The sequence below is a fragment of the Mobula birostris genome, chromosome 18, assembly GCF_030028105.1.
Source record: "Mobula birostris isolate sMobBir1 chromosome 18, sMobBir1.hap1, whole genome shotgun sequence".
Lineage (NCBI taxonomy): Eukaryota > Metazoa > Chordata > Chondrichthyes > Myliobatiformes > Myliobatidae > Mobula > Mobula birostris.
This window is the reverse complement of record NC_092387.1, coordinates 57,431,745-57,450,707: the sequence shown is the minus strand read 5'-3', so window position 1 is coordinate 57,450,707 and position 18,963 is coordinate 57,431,745. Positions and strand designations below refer to the sequence as shown.

The 18,963-nt window shown below is 41.7% G+C and overlaps 1 protein-coding gene across 3 annotated transcripts in view; it reads right to left on the bottom strand.

Moving 5' to 3' along the window:
* The window catches only part of csk (C-terminal Src kinase), a 138,205-nt gene that overhangs the window by 13,495 nt on the left and 105,747 nt on the right, over positions 1-18,963 (bottom strand). For all 3 annotated transcript variants that reach the window (XM_072282747.1, XM_072282746.1, XM_072282745.1), the window contains 4 exons: positions 9,670-9,889; positions 1,859-1,952; positions 1,539-1,604; positions 702-801 (listed from right to left, as the gene is read on the bottom strand). In XM_072282747.1, coding sequence (XP_072138848.1) covers positions 702-801; positions 1,539-1,604; positions 1,859-1,952; positions 9,670-9,889 — 480 coding nt within the window. The remainder of the gene's footprint in view (positions 1-701; positions 802-1,538; positions 1,605-1,858; positions 1,953-9,669; positions 9,890-18,963) is intronic.

The window sequence follows — 18,963 nt, the reverse complement described above, 5'->3', positions numbered from 1 at the left end:
CAATAACTCCTTAATATTCAACTAAGTTAGCAGAGTAAACTTGGAAGAAAACATACCAGTCGAGTGAAAATGAGTTGATTCTGTTAACCCAAAAAAAGGAAGAATTTACCCTCCCATACTTTCACTTCCCATAACAATGCAAGCTGAAATGTGTGCGCTATTCTCTGCATACAATCTAATATATTGCTTGCTGCAAGAACGTTAAGATAGGAGAGCAAACTGGCCATCTGGCCTGTTGAGCCTGCTCCGCAATTTCTTAAAATCATAGCTGATCTGACCGCATTCTCAGCTCCACCTACCTGCCTTTTCCCCATAACCCTTAATTCCCCTACTATGTAAGATTCTGTCTTAAAACATACTTAATGAGGCAACTTCTGCTGCTGCTCAGTACAGACCATTCCAGATTCACCACTCTTTGGTAAGTACAGTTTGTACTCATCTCTGTCCTAAATCACTGAATCTTGAGGCTGTGTCCCCTAGTTCTAGTCTCACCTACCAGTGGGAATAACGTTCTGCCTCTATCTTATAAAATTCCAAAAGGAATAGATACTTTCCATAACATCACGGTGAATATGTAGCTCAGAATTTAATGCTAAAATCTACTATCTAAAAATCGGACATCAAGGCTTTAACTTCTGAAGTTTAAAACTATGAACTACTTAAATGCAGCTAGACTGCACAGGATTAATAATAAAACTTACGTCATCACAGATGCCTCAGCAACAAATGCTTGCGCAGTTGCATCATGTTTAATGCATTTCACCGCAACTTTGTTTCCTCTGTATTCACCCAACATCACATCTACAGATAAACAAAGTTAGTTAAAGGAGCAAGCAGAGTTGACCATTTCAAAACATAGCACCATGGTGGGTGGAGAGTCTTACAAAGACAGGAAAAGAAACAAGCAGCACAGACAGTGAAGTCTGGCAAGGACATTTTATGTTCTTGAGAGATTTGGGACAGTGGACAGGCAACAATGAATATTAGCCTTGCTTGAATCATCAGTGGAGGGTGGAGGCAAGTTGTCAACTCTGGTAGTGCTCCAAAGTAGCAGAGCACATAGCAGACAGTGGTCTTTGGTTTGTTCTTTTAAACCAAAGTCTCATCTGTTTTGTCCAGTGGTCAAGAGATCTCAAGATAACATCTGAAGAACAATGAAGGGGAAGTACTTCTGATGTTCAGGCTGATAAATATTTCCTTAATAACCAAGCACCACCCATTTTCTTGGTGCTTCAGAGAGACAAAATGGAGAGCTGTCACATTCTCTCAAGATACTTAAACCTCCCATTTTGATAATGGCATACATATGCAAGATGTTGATGTATACACTAAGCAACATCTATCTGGATTCTGGCCTTGTTACTGGCTAAGAAACATTAATTGGCGAGGGCAGTCTTTACATGGCCATCTTTCAACAGAATAAAAAAAAGCAGTCATCAATACTATACAAACTTTCAAAGTACACAGCATTTACAAATGATACACCAACACAGCAGGATACAGTTATACATCAGAAATCATTAATGGGCAATACTTGCCTCCAAATTCTCCTTTTCCTATTGTCTGTAATAATTTGAGCTCTCGCATATTTAAAGCCCACCCGCCTACAAAACAGAAGTTACATTTAAAATAGGGATCCAAGGCAATCACTAAGAATAATAACTAGGCAGCCATTTACAGACATCAATTTTTTTTTTTGCAGATTTGCTATCATTTATTTAAAGCAAGTTGTCAACTCTTCAGTCCTAAATAGCAGGAGGATTCTGATTTAAAAAAAAACATTTTTTGAACATCTTTTTAAAAACATTTTTGTTAAGATTCCAAATAAAACCACCCAAGCTCAAATTTTTCCACTCACTTCGAGAGAATTCATCCTGCGCTGCCACTGTTCCTTCCATGAGTTTGGGAGTGATGAGACGTGTACACAACCCATCTGCATCCATGGTGTAATGCTAAGAATAGAAGGAAACAAACAGTAAACAGTTTAACATAAAGCTGTTAGCACTGCTTGGGGCAGGGAACCCTGCAGCTAACCTGCTGCACAGACTGGACTTCTCCCTCAGCTAGTAACATGCAATGAATACTTGCTTTGTCCTGGGCCCAGCATACAGATGCAATCACAAGAAAGGTGTGCCAGTGTCTTTACTTCCCTTGGAGTTTAAGGTGGTTTAGCACATCATCAAAATCTCAAACTTCTACAGAAGTACTGTTGAAATCATCCTGACTGGATACCATATCACAGTCTGGTATGGCAACTCCGAAGAGCACAAACGTGAGAAGCTGCAGAGTAGTGGAATTGGGCTAAACCATCACAGGCTCAACCCTCCCCACATGTGGTGGCAATATGCTAAGATCCCCACATCTGGGCCATGCCTTCTCACAGCTACCATCAGCCAGAGGTACAGACGCCTGGTTCTCAAACCAAATGGCCCAACCATAATACTGTATTATAGCAACACTATGACTACTTTGATCACTATTTTTCCTGTGAGTGCTGTTCAAATGATGCTATGTGGCTGTGAGGCTGGATGCAAGTTTTTCAAGTTATGATTTAAAGCCATGTTATTCAATATTCACATTTCTACTCTGTAAGCACACTGCAACTTCCATTCTAAAGCTTCGTTTTTATCAGCAGCACAATCTTCAAAGTTTGAAATTTCAAAGTAAAATTTGAAAAACTGCTCAGAAACAGATTTGTTTTTACAGTATCTTCAAGTGAAACCAAGACATCTGTAGACAGAGCAATGACACAGAAGCTTCAGTATTAATCATCACCACTGACAATCCAAATTACTACAAGGTGGAAAGGTATCTAGAATAGGTAGAAAAGGTCAAAGTGGTGACACATTTCACAGAGAGGGCAAGTTAGATTGAACTTCCAAAGGCAACTCTAACAAATACCAAAATCCAAGATATCCTGAGGCTCTTGTCTCATTGCTTCACTGGACCCTGAAGTTCCATGCCGTAAAATCTCCCTTACTGAATGTTAGTTTGACTGAGCAAATGCTTAACAACGCCACTTCAACAAAAAGAAATGGAGGCAGATTAAGTAATTTACATATTTTACAATCAAGTTAAAATACATTCAGGTTTAAAAATGGGTAGCACAGTAATATAGCAGTTAGTATAACACTATTATAGCACCAGTGATCATCGACTGGGGTACAAATCTTGCTGCTGTTTGCAAGGAGTTTGTACGGTCTCCCCGGTGACAAAGTGGGTTTCCTCCATTTCCTTCCCACATTCCAAAAAGTTAGGGTTAATAAATTGTGGGCATGCCGTGTTGGTGCCAGAAGCATGGCGACACTCGTGGGTTGTCCCTAACAGAATCCTGACCACTGACAGAAAGTGGCATATTTTACTATATATTTCCATGTTTTAATACATGTGAGAAAAAATCCTCTTCATATCTTTTAGAATGCAATTTCAAGTGTTCCAATTTTAATTTGAAAGTGGGGGCTTATATGGGAGGCAGGGTTTGAGGGTCAGTACAACATTGTGGGCTGAAGGGCCTGTACTGTGCTGTACTATTCTATGTTCTATACATTATTTAATACAGAATTAATATATTTTGTATGTTATCATATTATGAACATCAGTTACTCAAAAATTGCAAACTGTTTCACAGTTTAACAACCAGTTAAATTGTAGAGGGAGCTGTCTCCAGGGCTAAGGTTTTCATTTTGAGCAAGAGTGTTCAATATCGCAGGGTGTTACCAATCGAAAACCAGCTTTCAGAACTTGTTGCCCAAGAGTGGGCAAGGAGTACCTGATGCCCACTGTGCTTTTCACTGAAGGAGGCCAACAGCAACATCCCAATGGCCAGATATGGCCCGTGGGCTTTACATGCATCATTAGCAGGAAGAAATCCTGCAATTTTATGAGAGTAATTCAACACTCAGCTTCTTTTTTTAAAAAATCTTACAACTGCCAGTATGTTGTTGACTGGATTTCTTTCAAGCTTTTACCAAAGAATATATGCAGTATACAACTCCAAGGATCGTATTAAATCCATCAAGATCTCCAACAGCAGAAACACATTTAAAAGAACAAGATGTAAAAGAAATGAAAGTAGCTTTGTGAACTGACTGCAGTCTGTCGCCCTTGGTCACACTGTTCACTGGCACCATCTTCTTCTGGAAGAACAAATGCTAATTTTGTTTTAAGAAAGAGGGTTTTAAGGGAAGGAAATGGAGAGGCAAGTGTTATACCTCAAGGCATACAATTTGAGAAATTGCCCACCTTTACTTTTGGACAGTTTACCACTGTTAATAATAAAATTAAAACCTGAATTATGTAAGAGGCAGGTGGAAATGATTGTGGTACTGTTTAGAAAACAAAAGATCTCTACTTGCCCCTTTTGTAATATTACTTCAGCAATGTCTTGTTACTGAAAGACACACTTTTGAATGCAGACCTCTTTTATCCAGCAATGGCACCATTTGAAACCAGCCTCTACAAGTAGCCTTCAAAACTGGATAAATATTGGAGATATGCAGCAAAGATGGTGTTGGTTTACAGAATTTTTTTTTGATCTACAGAAGAAATACTGCAGGCCTGATAGGATGAACAGTCTCATGTGTTGTATCAGGGTTGTTTGATTCCACCTCCCCATTCTTAATATAAAGGCACACAGAAAATTGACTTTTCATCTTGACCAATTATACCTAAAGAAAACAATTCTTCTGGAATAAAAATAAAACTAACCTCATGAATAACGGAAGTCTAGTTCCCAGAGACAGCAATTGGTATATTACTAATGACTAACATAACCCAATTCAATTGAAGATTTAAATAGAGTTCGTTTGAATACTTTTGCAGACATTTACCTATTAATGAAATCAGACAGAACAAGTCTCACTCAGCACTAGGTGGTTCCACACAAGGTTTTACTGGGTGTTATGCGAGATAACACAAGGTTACACAAAATGTTAGCTTTCAAATACAGAAAAATGTTTGAAAAATGTAGCTTTAACTGCAGATGCTCAAGATCCAAAAAATATTTCTACATGGAAAATCAAGACTTGGAAAATGTTGGAAATACTAAACAGGTCAAGCAGGATCTGTGCTTCAAGTATTTCCTGCTTTGTTTCAGATTTCAAGTTGAGCAGGGAATATTGTTTTCACTCATTTAAAGGATGAGCATCTTGTTGACAAGCCGAGCATTTACTGCCTATCTCTAAAAGATGGCATAACTATTATATCCCTCCAATCTGCCCTGATTCAGAGCCAAAGGATTAGTGATATTATTTCCATATGTAAAACGTATACGTGAATTATAAGTAGCATAATTCCACTTGATGCTGATCTCCCTCAAAATGATGTGGCAGTATCTTTGGTGTGTAAATACAGTGCATTTTATAGCTGGTATGCACTATAAGAACTACACACCAGCAATGGAAATTTGAGGCAGCAGTCATCCAGGAAAGGTCAGTCTATTCCAGCACACAACGGGCAGACAACTATACCAGGTGGAAATACTTTCCAATAATCAGGTGGTGAGTCGTCTACCACAGGACACACTTGTAGTCAGCCGTTAGACCTTAAATTTCTGATCAAAGGTGCTAGCGGCAGTGTTAATGTCAGAGAGAGGGAGTTGGACTCTCATGTGCCACAATAGGACAGACAGATGGAAGAACAGGCACAACAAACAGTAACTAATGTGCATAGTGTTACTTGCTTCTCATCAGCTCATGTCTGAATGTCATCCAGAATCAGGTTTGGTATCACTGATAAACGTTGTGAAATTTATTGTTTTGCAGCAGCAGCATAGTGCAACACAAAATATTAATACAATTTGAAAAAAGAAATATAATCAGTAAATTAGTGGAAAAAGAGCAAAATAGTGAGGTAGTGTTCATGGACCATTCAGAAATCTGAAGGCAAAGGGAAAGAAGCTGTTCCTAAAACATTGCGTATGTGTCTTCAGGCTCCTGCAACTCTTCCCTGATGGTAGTAACGAGAAGCAGGCACGTTCAGGTCGTGCAGGATGCAGATATGCATTGCTTCATTGAGCCACCGTAAATACAACCGAATATTACAATGAGTATACGACTTACAAAATGACAGATAAAACAGCTGAAGCTTGCTGAGGAATTCCATCAGCAATGAAGAGCTGAAAGAAACCACAAAGCTATTTTCTGACATTTAACAATCGTCAGTGGAAGTTTTACTAAAGTGACAACACTGGAGGAAGTCACCACCAATGAAGGGAATTGGACAGTCAAAATTTTGGGTTGAGAACCTTCATCTAGACTAAAAGATAGAGGGGAGGATGGCCTGTAGAAAAAGTGAAAGGAAAGGGTGGAGCAAGAATTGGCAGATGATAATTGGATTGAGAATCCAGATTCTTGGGACAAGAAAATATGTTGCTTTCAAGTGGCGAAGCTCAGGCAAAATGTCAAGTCCTTGTGACATTTTGTCCATCCGCATAACTAAGACTTAGAACAAGATTTTAGGCATGGAATTCATATCCAAGCATTTCAGTTGAAGTCTCTTAAGAACTAACATATCAGATGATTGACTATCCATTTATAGTTGGACCAAGAATACCTGAAAGGGAGTTGGCACCAAAACTATAATTCATCAATTGTCAGATGTTATGGAACAAATCCAAAGATGACCCACAGCTTCCAATGACTCACTAAAACAATCTGGGATGTTATGATCAGCTGCTTTTCAGTAATTAACAAGAACTTTACTGCTACATTATTAGGGTAAATAGCTGAGGATTTTAAGTACCAAATTCATTAGATACTAAATTTTAAAATATTGCTCATTATTTCTGCACCTCAGACAAGATAATGGCAAAATGGCAAAATTTAAAAAATACCAGAATGAGAATCAGGTTTAACATCACTGGTATATGGTATAAAATTTGTTGTTCTGTGGCAGTAGTACACTGCAATGCAAAGAAATAAGACCTATAAATTACAATAAATGTATAAAAATAAATTAAACGAGTATTGCAAAATGAGAGGGAAAAATTACCAAGTGTTCATGGGGCACAACCTGACTTTAGCCACTTATAGAAACATCTCGCAGCTTTAACCTATCTGCACAATATATCTGTAATCTATGCTAGACAATTTGACTGAGTAGTTAAATCTCAAATCTACATGTATCATACAAACAACAGGAATTCTGCAGATGCTGGAAATTCAAGCAACACACATCAAAGTTGCTGGTGAATGCAGCTGGCCAGGCAGCATCTCTAGGAAGAGGTGCAGTCGATGTTTCAGGCCGAGACCCTTCGTCAGGACTAACTGAAGGAAGAGTAAGGGATTTGAAAGTTGGAGGGGGAGGGGGAGATCCAAAATGATAGGAGAAGACAGGAGGGGAAGGGATGGAGCCAAGAGCTGGACAGGTGATTGGCAAAAGGGGATACGAGAGGATCATGGGACAGGAGGTCCGGGACCCAGAGGATGGGCAAGAGGTATATTCAGAGGGACAGAGGGAGAAAAAGGAGAGTGAGAGAAAGAATGTGTGCATAAAAATAAGTAACAGATGGGGTACGAGGGGAAGGTGGGGCCTAGCGGAAGTTAGAGAAGTCAATGTTCATGCCATCAGATTGGAGGCTACCCAGACGGAATATAAGGTGTTGTTCCTCCAACCTGAGTGTGGCTTCATCTTTACAGTAGAGGAGGCCGTGGATAGACATGTCAGAATGGGAATGGGATGTGGAATTAAAATGTGTGGCCACTGGGAGATCCTGCTTTCTCTGGCGGACAGAGCGTAGATGTTCAGCAAAGCGGTCTCCCAGTCTGCGTCGGGTCTCGCCAATATATAAAAGGCCACATTGGGAGCACCGGACGAGTATATCACCCCAGTCGACTCACGGGTGAAGTGTTGCCTCACCTGGAAGGACTGTTTGGGGCCCTGAATGGTGGTAAGGGAGGAAGTGTAAGGGCATGTGTAGCACTTGTTCCGCTTACACGGATAAGTGCCAGGAGGGAGATCAGTGGGGAACGAATGGACAAGGGAGTTGTGTAGGGAGCGATCCCTGCGGAATGCAGGGGGCGGGGGGGGAGGGAAAGATGTGCTTAGTGGTGGGATCCCGTTGGAGGTGGCGGAAGTTACGGAGAATATGGTGGGGTGGTAGGTGAGGACCAGGGGAACCCCATTCCTAGTGGAGTGGCGGGAGGATGGAGTGAGAGCAGATGTACGTGAAATGGGGGAGATGCGTTTAAGAGCAGAGTTGATAGTGGAGGAAGGGAAGCCCCTTTCTTTAAAAAATGAAGACATCTCCCTCGTCCTAGAATGAAAAGCCTCATCCTGAGAGCAGATGCGGCGGAGACGGAGGAATTGCGAGAAGGGGATAGCGTTTTTGCAAGAGACAGGGTGAGAAGAGGAATAGTCCAGATAGCTGTGAGAGTCAGTAGGCTTATAGTAGACATCAGTGGATAAGCTGTCTCCAGAGACAGAGACAGAAAGATCTAGAAAGGGGAGGGAGGTGTCGGAAATGGACCAGGTAAACTTGAGGGCAGGGTGAAAGTTGGAGGCAAAGTTAATAAAGACAACGAGTTCTGCATGCGTGCAGGAAGCAGCGCCAATGCAGTCGTCGATGTAGCGAAGGAAAAGTGGGGGACAGATACCAGAATAGGCACGGAACATAGATTGTTCCACAAACCCAACAAAAAGGCAGGCATAGCTAGGACCCATACGGGTGCCCATAGCTACACCTTTAGTTAGGAGGAAGTGGGAGGAGCCAAAGGAGAAATTATTAAGAGTAAGGACTAATTCAGCTAGACGGAGCAGAGTGGTGGTAGAGGGGAACTGATTAGGTCTGGAATCCAAAAAGAAGCGTAGAGCTTTGAGACCTTCCTGATGGGGGATGGAAGTATATAAGGACTGGACATCCATGGTGAAAATAAAGCGGTGGGGGCCAGGGAACTTAAAATCATCGAAAAGTTTAAGAGCGTGAGAAGTGTCACGAACATAGGTCGGAAGGGATTGAACAAGGGGTGATAAAACAGTGTCAAGGTATGCAGAAATGAGTTCGGTGGGTCAGGAGCAAGCTGAGACAATAGGTCGGCCAGGACAGGCAGGTTTGTGGATCTTGGGTAGGAGGTAGAAACGGGAAGTGCGGGGTGTGGGAACTATAAGGTTGGTAGCAGTGGATGGGAGATCCCCTGAGCGGATAAAGTCGGTGATGGTGTGGGAGACAATGGCCTGGTGCTCCTTAGTGGGGTCACGATCGAGGGGTAAATAAGAGGAGGTATCCGCGAGTTGTCGCTGTGCCTCGGCAAGGTAGAGGTCAGTACGCCAGACTACAACAGCACCCCCCTTATCGGCGGGTTTAATAATAAGGTTAGGATTAGTGCGGAGGGAGTGGAGAGCAGAGCGTTCGGAAGGACTGAGGTTGGAATGGGGACAAGGTGCGGTGAAGTCGAGACGGTTGATGTCCCGTCGTCAATTAGCAATAAAGAGATATCATACAAACTACTGGAATACCATTAATTTCAAACAAGTCTTTGCAATTTTGTTCTTATTCTATTTCAACGTATCTACAAATTGAGTATTTTGAAGAAAAACAGGATTTTAACAGTTGCACAGGAAAATCAATACACCAATAAGAGGATTGAAAAAAATGTTATTATTTGAAACAGCATACTGAGTTTCAAAATAGTCTTAATATAAACTATTAAAAGTTACTAAAATCCAACTAACCTCTACCAATTGCATCAGGTTGTCAAAATAGGCTTCTTCATCGATGCTGAGCTTGCTGGCCGAATAAATGATCCGGTAATGTTCCACCTTCCCACTACAGCTCACACACAGTGTGTAATCACCAGGATAGTTCGTACTTTCCCGTACCAAAAATAAACCGTCTACAGGTGGATACAGTAGCCTCTCAGCTTGCTCACGAGTAATTTTTCCATGAAACCAGCTACAATACACAAATCAAAAATGCACTGTTACGATACTGCCGGCAAAACAATCACCAGAAAAAAGTAAACAAGAGATTCTGCAAATGCTGGAAATATACAGTAACACACAATGGGCGGAACTACGATGGCACTCAACTGCAACTCCTTCGAGCTCATCTGTGCAAAATGCTTAATTTCTACCCTAATGTCTCTTTTTCCTATCAAGGTGAATAGAGTTCTTTTAAAGACCCTGACCTAGAGCTACAGACAAACTTCAGCTCTCTGCGGCGGTGGAACCTGCTCCAGGGGCTCATCGACCAGCCTAGAAGACGAGCGTGCCTTCGGTGTTCCAAGGATCCGCAGCCCTAGGGATGAGCAGATGCTCTGTCATTGTCACCAATTGAAGCGCTGTGGGAGAAAACGGAACCTCAAGAGAGAGAATTTGTAGAATGTCTAAGGGATGGCTTTTCAGAACAGTTTGTTGTTGAGCCCACTAGGGAATCAGCTGTGCTGGATAGGGTGTTAAGCAATGATCCGGAGGTGGTAAGAGAGCTTAACGTTAAGGAACTCTTGGGGAACAGTGTTCACAATCTGATCGAATTCACTTTGAAATTTGAGAAGGAGAAACTAAATTCCAAAATGTAGATATTTCTATATTTCTACATTTCTTCCATGCCTAAAATCTTGTTCTAAGTTTTAGTTATGCGGATGGACAAAATGTCACAAGGTCTTGACATTTTGCCTGAGCTTCGTCACTTGAAAGCATCAGGTGCATTTCTACATTGCTAGGAGTATTGCGGAGAAGGCGGATGAGTTGAGGGCGTGGATTGACACGTGGAATTATGATGTTGTAGCAATTAGTGAAACTTGGCTACAGGAGGGGCAGGACTGGCAGCTTAATATTCCAGGGTTCCGATGTTTCAGATGTGATCGAGGCAGAGGAATGAAAGGTGGGGGAGTAGCATTGCTTGTTAGGGAAAATATTACAGCAGTGCTCAGGCAGGACAGATTAGAGGGCTTGTCTACTGAGTCCTTATGGGTGGAGCTGAGAAACAGGAAAGGTATGGCCACATTAGTGGGATTGTATTACAGACCACCCAAAAGTCAACGAGACTTGAAAGAGCAAATCTGCAGACAGATAGCAGACAACTGCAGGAAACATATTGTTGTGGTGGTAGGGGATTTTAATTTTCCATACATTGATTGGGACTCCCATACTGTTAGGGGTCTAGATGGTTTAGAGTTTGTAAAATGTGTTCAGGAAAGTTTTCTAAATCAGTATATAGAGGGACCAACTAGAGGGGATGCAATATTGGATCTCCTGTTAGGAAATGAATTAGGGCAAGTGACAGAAGTCTGTGTAGGGGAGCACTTTGGTTCCAGTGATCATAACACCATTAGTTTCAATTTGATCATGGACAAGGATAGATCTGGTCCTAGGGTTGAGGTTCTGAACTGGAAGAAGGCCAAATTTGAAGAAATGAGAAAGGATCTAAAAAGCGTGGATCGGGACAGGTTGTTCTCTGGCAAAGATGTGATTGGTAGGTGGGAAGCCTTCAAAGGGGAAATTTTGAGAGTGCAGAGTTTGTATGTTTCTGTCAGGATTAAAGGCAAATTGAATAGGAATAAGGAACCTTGGTTCTCAAGGGATATTGCAACTCTGATAAAGAAGAAGAGGGAGTTGTATGAAATGTATAGGAAACAGGGGGTAAATCAGGTGCTTGAGGAGTATAAGAAGTGCAAGAAAATACTTAAGAAAGAAATCAGGAGGGCAAAAAGAAGACATGAGGTTGCCTTGGCAGTCAAAGTGAAGGATAATCCAAAGAGCTTTTACAAATATAAGCAAAAGGATTGTAAGGGATAAAATTGGTCCTCTTAAGATCAGAGTGGTCGGCTTTGTGCGGAACCAAAGGAAATGGGGGAGATCTTAAATAGGTTTTTTGTGTCTGTATTTACTAAGGAAGCTGGCATGAAATCTATGGAATTGAGGGAATCAAGTAGTGAGACCATGGGAACTGTAGAGATTGAAAAGGAGGAGGTGCTTGCTGTCTTGAGGAAAATTAAAGTGGATAAATCCCCGGGACCTGACAGAGTGTTCCCTCTGACCTTGAAGGAGACTAGTGTTGAAATTGCGGGGGTCCTGGCAGAAATATTTAAAATGTCGCTGTCTACGGGTGAAGTGCCGGAGGATTGGAGAGTGGCTCATGTTGTTCCGTTGTTTAAAAAAGGATCGAAAAGTAATCCGGGAAATTATAGGCCAGTGAGTTTAACATCAGTAGTAGGTAAGTTATTGGAGGGAGTACTAAGAGACAGAATCTACAAGCATTTGGATAGACAGGGGCTTATTAGGGAGAGTCAACATGGCTTTGTGCATGGTAGGTCATGTTTAACCAATCTGTTGGAGTTTTTCGAGGAGGTTACCAGGAAAGTGGATGAAGGGAAGGCAGTGGATATTGTCTACGTGGACTTCAGTAAGGCCTTTGACAAGGTCCCGCATGGGAGGTTAGTTAGGAAAATTCAGTCGCTAGGTATACATGGAGAGGTGGTAAATTGGATTAGACATTGGCTCAATGGAAGAAGCCAGAGAGTGGTGGTAGAGAATTGCTTCTCTGAGTGGAGGCCTGTGACTAGTGCTGTGCCACAGGGATCAGTGCTGGGTCCATTGTTATTTGTCATCTATATCAATGATCTGGATGATATTGTGGTAAATTGGATCAGCAAGTTTGCTGATGATACAAAGATTGGAGGTGTAGTAGACAGTGAGGAAGGTTTTCAGAGCCTGCAGAGGGACTTGGACCAGCTGGAAAAATGGGCTGAAAAATGGCAGATGGAGTTTAGTACTGACAAGCGTGAGGTATTGCACGTTGGAAGGACAAACCAACGTAGAACATACAGGGTTAATGGTAAGGCATTGAGGAGTGCAGTGGAACAGATGGATCTGGGAATACAGATACAAAATTCCCTAAAAGTGTCGTCACAGGTAGATAGGGTCGTAAAGAGAGCTTTTGGTACATTGACCTTTATTAATAGAAGTATTGAGTATAAGAGCTGGATTGTTATGATGAGGTTGTATAAGGCATTGGTGAGGCCGAATCTGGAGTATTGTGTTCAGTTTTGGTCACCAAATTATAGGAAGGATATAAATAAGGTTGAAAGAGTGCAGAGAAGGTTTACAAGGATGTTGCCGGGACTTGAGAAATTCAGTTACAGAGAAAGGTTGAATAGGTTAGGACTTTATTCCCTGGAGCGTAGAAGAATGAGGGGAGATTTGATAGAGGTATATAAAATTATGATGGGTATAGATAGAGTGAATGCAAGCAAGCTTTTTCCACTGAGGGAAGGGGAGAAAAAAACCAGAGGACATGGGTTAAGGGTGAGGGGGGAAAAGTTTAAAGGGAACATTAGGGGGGGCTTCTTCACACAGAGAGTGGTGGGAGTATGGAATGAGCTGCCAGACAAGGTGGTAAATGCGGGTTCTTTTTTAACATTTAAGAATAAATTGGACAGATACATGGATGGGAGGTGTATGGAGGGATATGGTCCATGGGCAGGTCAGTGGGACTAGGCAGAAAACGGTTCGGCACAGCCAAGAAGGGCCAAAGGGCCTGTTTCTGTGCTGTAGTTTCTATGGTTCTATGGTATGGTTCAGTGGAATAAAGGAAATTACAATGGCATGAGAGGGTAACTGGCCAAAGTTGACTAGAAAGAGACACTAGCAGGAAGGATAGCAGAGCAGCGATGGCTGGAGTTTCTGTGAAAAATGAGGCAAGTGCAAGACAGATAGATGAATTCCAAATAAGAAGAAATTTTCGAATGGAAGGACACTACCATGGCTGACAAGTGAAGTCAGAGCCAAGTAAAAGCAAACGAGAGGGCATACAAGGAAGCCAAAGCTAGTGGGAAGAGAGAGGATTGGGAATCATTTAAAAACTTTAAGGAAACTAAGGTGGTCATTAGGAAGGAAAAAATGAATTATGTAAGGAAGCTGGTGACTAATATCAAAAAAGGTACTAAAAACTAAGTATATAAAGGGTAAAGGAGAGTTGATATAGGACTAATAGAAAATGACACTGGAGATATTGTAATGATAGACACAGAGATGGCAGAGGAACTGAATGCATATTTTGCATCAGTCTTCACAGTGGAAGATATCTGCATATACTGGACATTCAAGAGTGTCAGGGAAGTGAAGTATTTGCAGTGAAAATTACGACTGAGAAGGTGCTCAGTAAGCAGAAGGTGGATAAATCTCCTGGACCTGCAGGAATGCATGCTCAAGTTCTGAAGGAAGTAGCTGGAGAGACTGCAGAGGCATTAACAATGATCTTTCAAGAATCAATAGATTCTGGAGGACTGGAAAATTGAAAATGTTACTCTGCTATTTAAGAAGGGTGGGAGGGAGCAGAAAGGAAACTATAGATCTGTTACCCTGACAGTGGTTGGAAGTTGTTGGAATCAATAGTTAGGGATGAAATTACAGAGTACCTGGAGGCACATGACAAGATAGGCCAAAGCCAGCATGGTTTCCTGAAAGGAAAATCCTGCCTGACTAACCTACTGCAATTTTTTTTAGAAATTTTACACGCAGGGTAGACAAAGGAGATGCAGTAGATGTGGTGTACTTGGATTTTCAAAAGGCCTTTGACAAGGTGTCACACTCAGCAAGGTAACATCCCATGGAATTACAGGGAAGTTACCAGCACGGGTGAAGCACCGGGCGATTGGCAGAAAACAGAGTGGGAATAAAGGGATCCTATTCTGGCTGGCTGCTGGTTACCAGTGGAGTTCCACAGGGGTCGGTGTTGGGAACACTGCTTTTTACGATGTATGTCAATGATTTGGACTATAGTATTAATGAATTTGTGGCTAAATTTGCCATGATACAAAGATAGGTGGAGGAGAAGGTAGTGTTGAGGAAACAGAGAGCCTGTAGAGAGACTTGGATAGTTTAGGGAAATGGGCAAAGAAGTGGCAAATGAAGTACATTGTTGGGAAGTGTATGGCCATGCACTTTGGTGGAAGAAATAAACGGGCAGACTATTGTTTAGATAGGGAGAGAATTCAAAATGCAGAGATGCAAAGGGACTTGGAAGTCCTTGTGCGGGATAGTCTAAAGGTTAACCTCCAAGTTGAGTTGGTGGTGAAGGCGGCGAATGCAATGTTGGCATTCATTTCTAAAGGTATAGAATATAAGAGCAGGGATGTGATGTTGAGGCTCTATAAGGCACTTCTGAGACCACACAGAGTATTGTGTGCAGTTTTGGGTTCCTTATTTTAGAAAGGATATACTGACATTGGAAAGGGTTCAGAGAAGATTCACGAGAATGATTCCAGGAATGAAAGGATTACCATATGAGGAATGTCCGGCAGCTCTTGGGCTGTATTCCCTGGAATTCAGAAGAATGAGGGGGGATTTCATAGAAACATTCCAAATGTTAAAAGGCCTCAATAGATTAGATATGGCAGTTATATCCCATGGTAGGGGAGTCTAGGACAAGAGGGCCCAATTTCAGGATTAAAGGATATCCATTTAGAACAGAGATGCAGAGAAATTACTTTGGTCAGAGGGTGGTAAATCTGTGGAATGTTGTTGCTACGAGCAGCTATGGAGGCCAAGTCATTGGGTGCACTTAAGGCAGAGATAGATAAGTTCTTGATTAGCCAGGGCATCAAAGGGTATGGGGTGGAGGGAGGGGAGTGGCAATGACTGGAAGAATTGCATCAGCCTATGATTGAATGGCAGAGCAGACTCCATGGGCTGAATGGCCTATTTCTGCTCCTATATCTTATTGTGTTATAGGAACGCCTGATCAGCTGTCAGGAGCTCAGTACTTAGCGAATTGCACACACTCCCTCTTTCTCTCGTTGGTGGGGGAAAAGTTCGCTGCCGATTCTCGAGTTGGCAGAACTCGATGCAGCAGAGTTTAACACCACAAATCAGCAAATTGTTTGCCTTTATTGGTTTCCCCTCAAAATGGGACATCCCTCTGCCCCTTTATTCAGGAGAGGGCGTGCCTGTGTTATGTCGAATTGTTGGGGTGAACGATCACTGGAGATCAGTCTTTCTTGGGGGTCTTGCTATTGCTTGCTTGGTGGGTGGAGGGTGCTGATGCTTTTGTTTGCTGAAGTGGGGGTGGGTGAGGGTTGTTGCTTTGCTGCTGCTTGTGTGTGGAGGGAGTAGAAGGCTTTGGGGTTCTAATGTTTACTGTCACTCATTCTTTGGGGCACTGTTGTTTTTGTGCATGTCTGAAGAGCAAGAATTTCAGGTCGTACATTGTACATATTCTCTGATATTGAATGGAACTATTGAAAATGTTGGAGAAACTCAGGATCCATGGAGAGGACTAAATAGCCAATATTTTGGGTCAAGACCCTTCATCAGGACTGGAAAGAAAGCAGGAAGAAGTCAGAATAAGGTGGTGTAGAGGAGGGGACGCAGTACAAGCCATAGGTGAAGGTCATATCAAGCCATCAGAAAACAGGCAACATCAGCTTGGTGGGAGTTCAGTAATACTTTGTTTCAATACAAAAATCATATACACTAGAATGGTTTTCCATGGATTTCAGGAGGTTAATGGGAGAATTAAACTTTCAAGAAGGGCACATGATAGAGTAGGAGAAAATTTTATTTGATGGGCACAATCCAAACATCATACTGGGATTTTTTGGTATTAAATTAGGAAATGATTCTGTAGCAGAGGGCAGGAGTAGTTTGGAACCTCTGCAAAAAGGAATTGATACTGTTGATACCGGGTCAATTGTTAGATGGATTGATCCCAAAGGGAATTACAGTGTCATAGTAGCATTACAAGTGCAGATACAAATATTAGAAGTAGAAAGAATAAAACATAAGTTACTACAAACAGTCTAACAGTCTTCCTTGGCTATAGGTTGAATCATTATAGAGCCTAATGGCCGAGCGTAAGAACGAGAATGACCTCATATAGCGCTCTTTGGAGCAGTGCAGTTATCATAGTCTATTACTGAATGTGCTCCTCTGTTCAGCCAAGGTGGCATGCAGAGGGTGAGAAACATTGTCCAGAATTGCCAGGATTTTCCATGGGGTCCTTTGTTCTACCACAGGCTCCAGTTTGACTCCGATAACCGAGCCAGTCTTTCTAATCAGTTTATTGAGGAGATTGAGGGGTGACCCAAGAGAGGTGTACAAATCATTAAGGTCATAGGTTGGGTCAATCATTGAGCAAATCTAGATGAAATGATGCTGAGGAAAAGCAGCATCTAACAAAGATCCTCATCACCCAGGCCATGCTCTTTTCTCACTGCTACCATCAGGTAGAAGGTACAAAGTGCCTCAAGACTTGTACTACCAGGTTCAAAAACAGTTACTACCCCTCAACCATAAGGCTCTTGAACAAAAGGGAATTTAAGGACACTTATCTTATTTCATACTTGTTATTTATTACTATTTAGTTACGTCTACGTTTGCACAATTTGTTGTCTATTGATCCTGCTATAGTTACTGTTCTATAGATTTGCTAAGTATGCCCACAGAAAAAGAATCTTGGGTTGTATGTGATGACACGCAGGTACTCAAATAAAAAAATTTGACTCTGAACGCACACAGGTCATTCCCCCCCCCCACCCCGCCCCCAAGAGAAGGGGAACTAAATATGAAAGGGCATAGGTTTAAAGTGAGGGGAAATACTTAGAAGAGACCTTGGGGCAACTTCACTCAGAGGGTGATGTGTACATGGAATAAGCTGCCAGAGAAAGTGGATGAGGCATGTACAATAACAGTATTTAAATAGCATTTAGGCAAGTACTTGTTAGGAACCTGCTTAGTGGGATATGGGCTAATAAGAGTAAATTGGACTAACTTGGTGGACACCATGGTCGGCATGGATGAGTTGGGCAAAAGAGCCTGCTTCTACACTACAGTACTCTGACTCTTAAGGCTAGACCATGTATTCCACAGCTGTGGATTTCACACTGCTGTTTTCTCTGTAACAGTTCTGATGAAACTAGATGACTTATCTACATCAGGAGCTCCCAACCTGGGGCCCACAGGCCCCTTGCTCAATGGTATTGGTCCATGGCATAAAAAAGACTGGGAACCCCTGATCTACATCTTATCCCCATAATAACTATGGCCTCATTTAATTATAACGATTCATTTCATCTTACCCCTTTTCTCCAATACAATTTCTCTCAGTAAAACTAGTCATTTTATCCCTGAAAGGTCTTTGCACCTCTTCACTTCTCCAGATGCTGCCTGACCTGCTGAGTATTTCTAGCATTTTTACTTTATCCCAATGCTTAAACTTCCTGTAATTCAGGTAGATTAACCAAATAACAATCTTTGATTTTTTTTAAATATACAAGATAGGGATAAAACATTATGTTTGATTTTATTAATGCAAGTGTTTTGCTATCACAAACATGGCTACAGGTTGCCAGCACGTGGTGTAGTGGCATTCAGCAAGGGACTCTGAGGTGAGTAGTCCCGGGTTGGAATCCTGCCAGTTCCTCGCACCTTTTCCATCCATGCTGGGTTGAGCATCGAGCTAGCAACTCAGCCTCGTAAAACAGAAAATACTAAACAAACAGCAAGGGTGCTGCCTGATGTGCCACAAGGGGATGGAGCCGTATAAAAAAAAATAGCTACAGAGCTCAGTACAGTTTCTTCATCGTAGAAAAAGCCACAGATTGAGTGACCACATTGTTGAACACTTTAGACCATCGACCTGACTGAACTTGTTTTTTTTTCCCCACTTCCTTTCCAATCTTTGGTTTCATATCTTCATCTTTGAGCAAATGATAGACAATTGTAGCTAATCTCCATATATTTAGCTCATCTGCAAGTGCCCTCTCTTACCTGCATAATGGCAGCTAAAAAATTTAGATCATTGTTTTTCATACTTCTCTGCATTACTTTAGAAGTAAAAATGATCTTACAGTACCCCTTCATTGATAATGCTCTTCAGCAATACTTTATTCTTGGAAGCAACTTCCATATGTTGTTAAGCCAAGATCTTGTCTCTCTACTATATTCTTTCACTAGAGCTTTTTTTAAAAAAATGTATTACAATGTACCACTGCCACAAAACAAAAAATTTCATGCCATGTGCAGTGG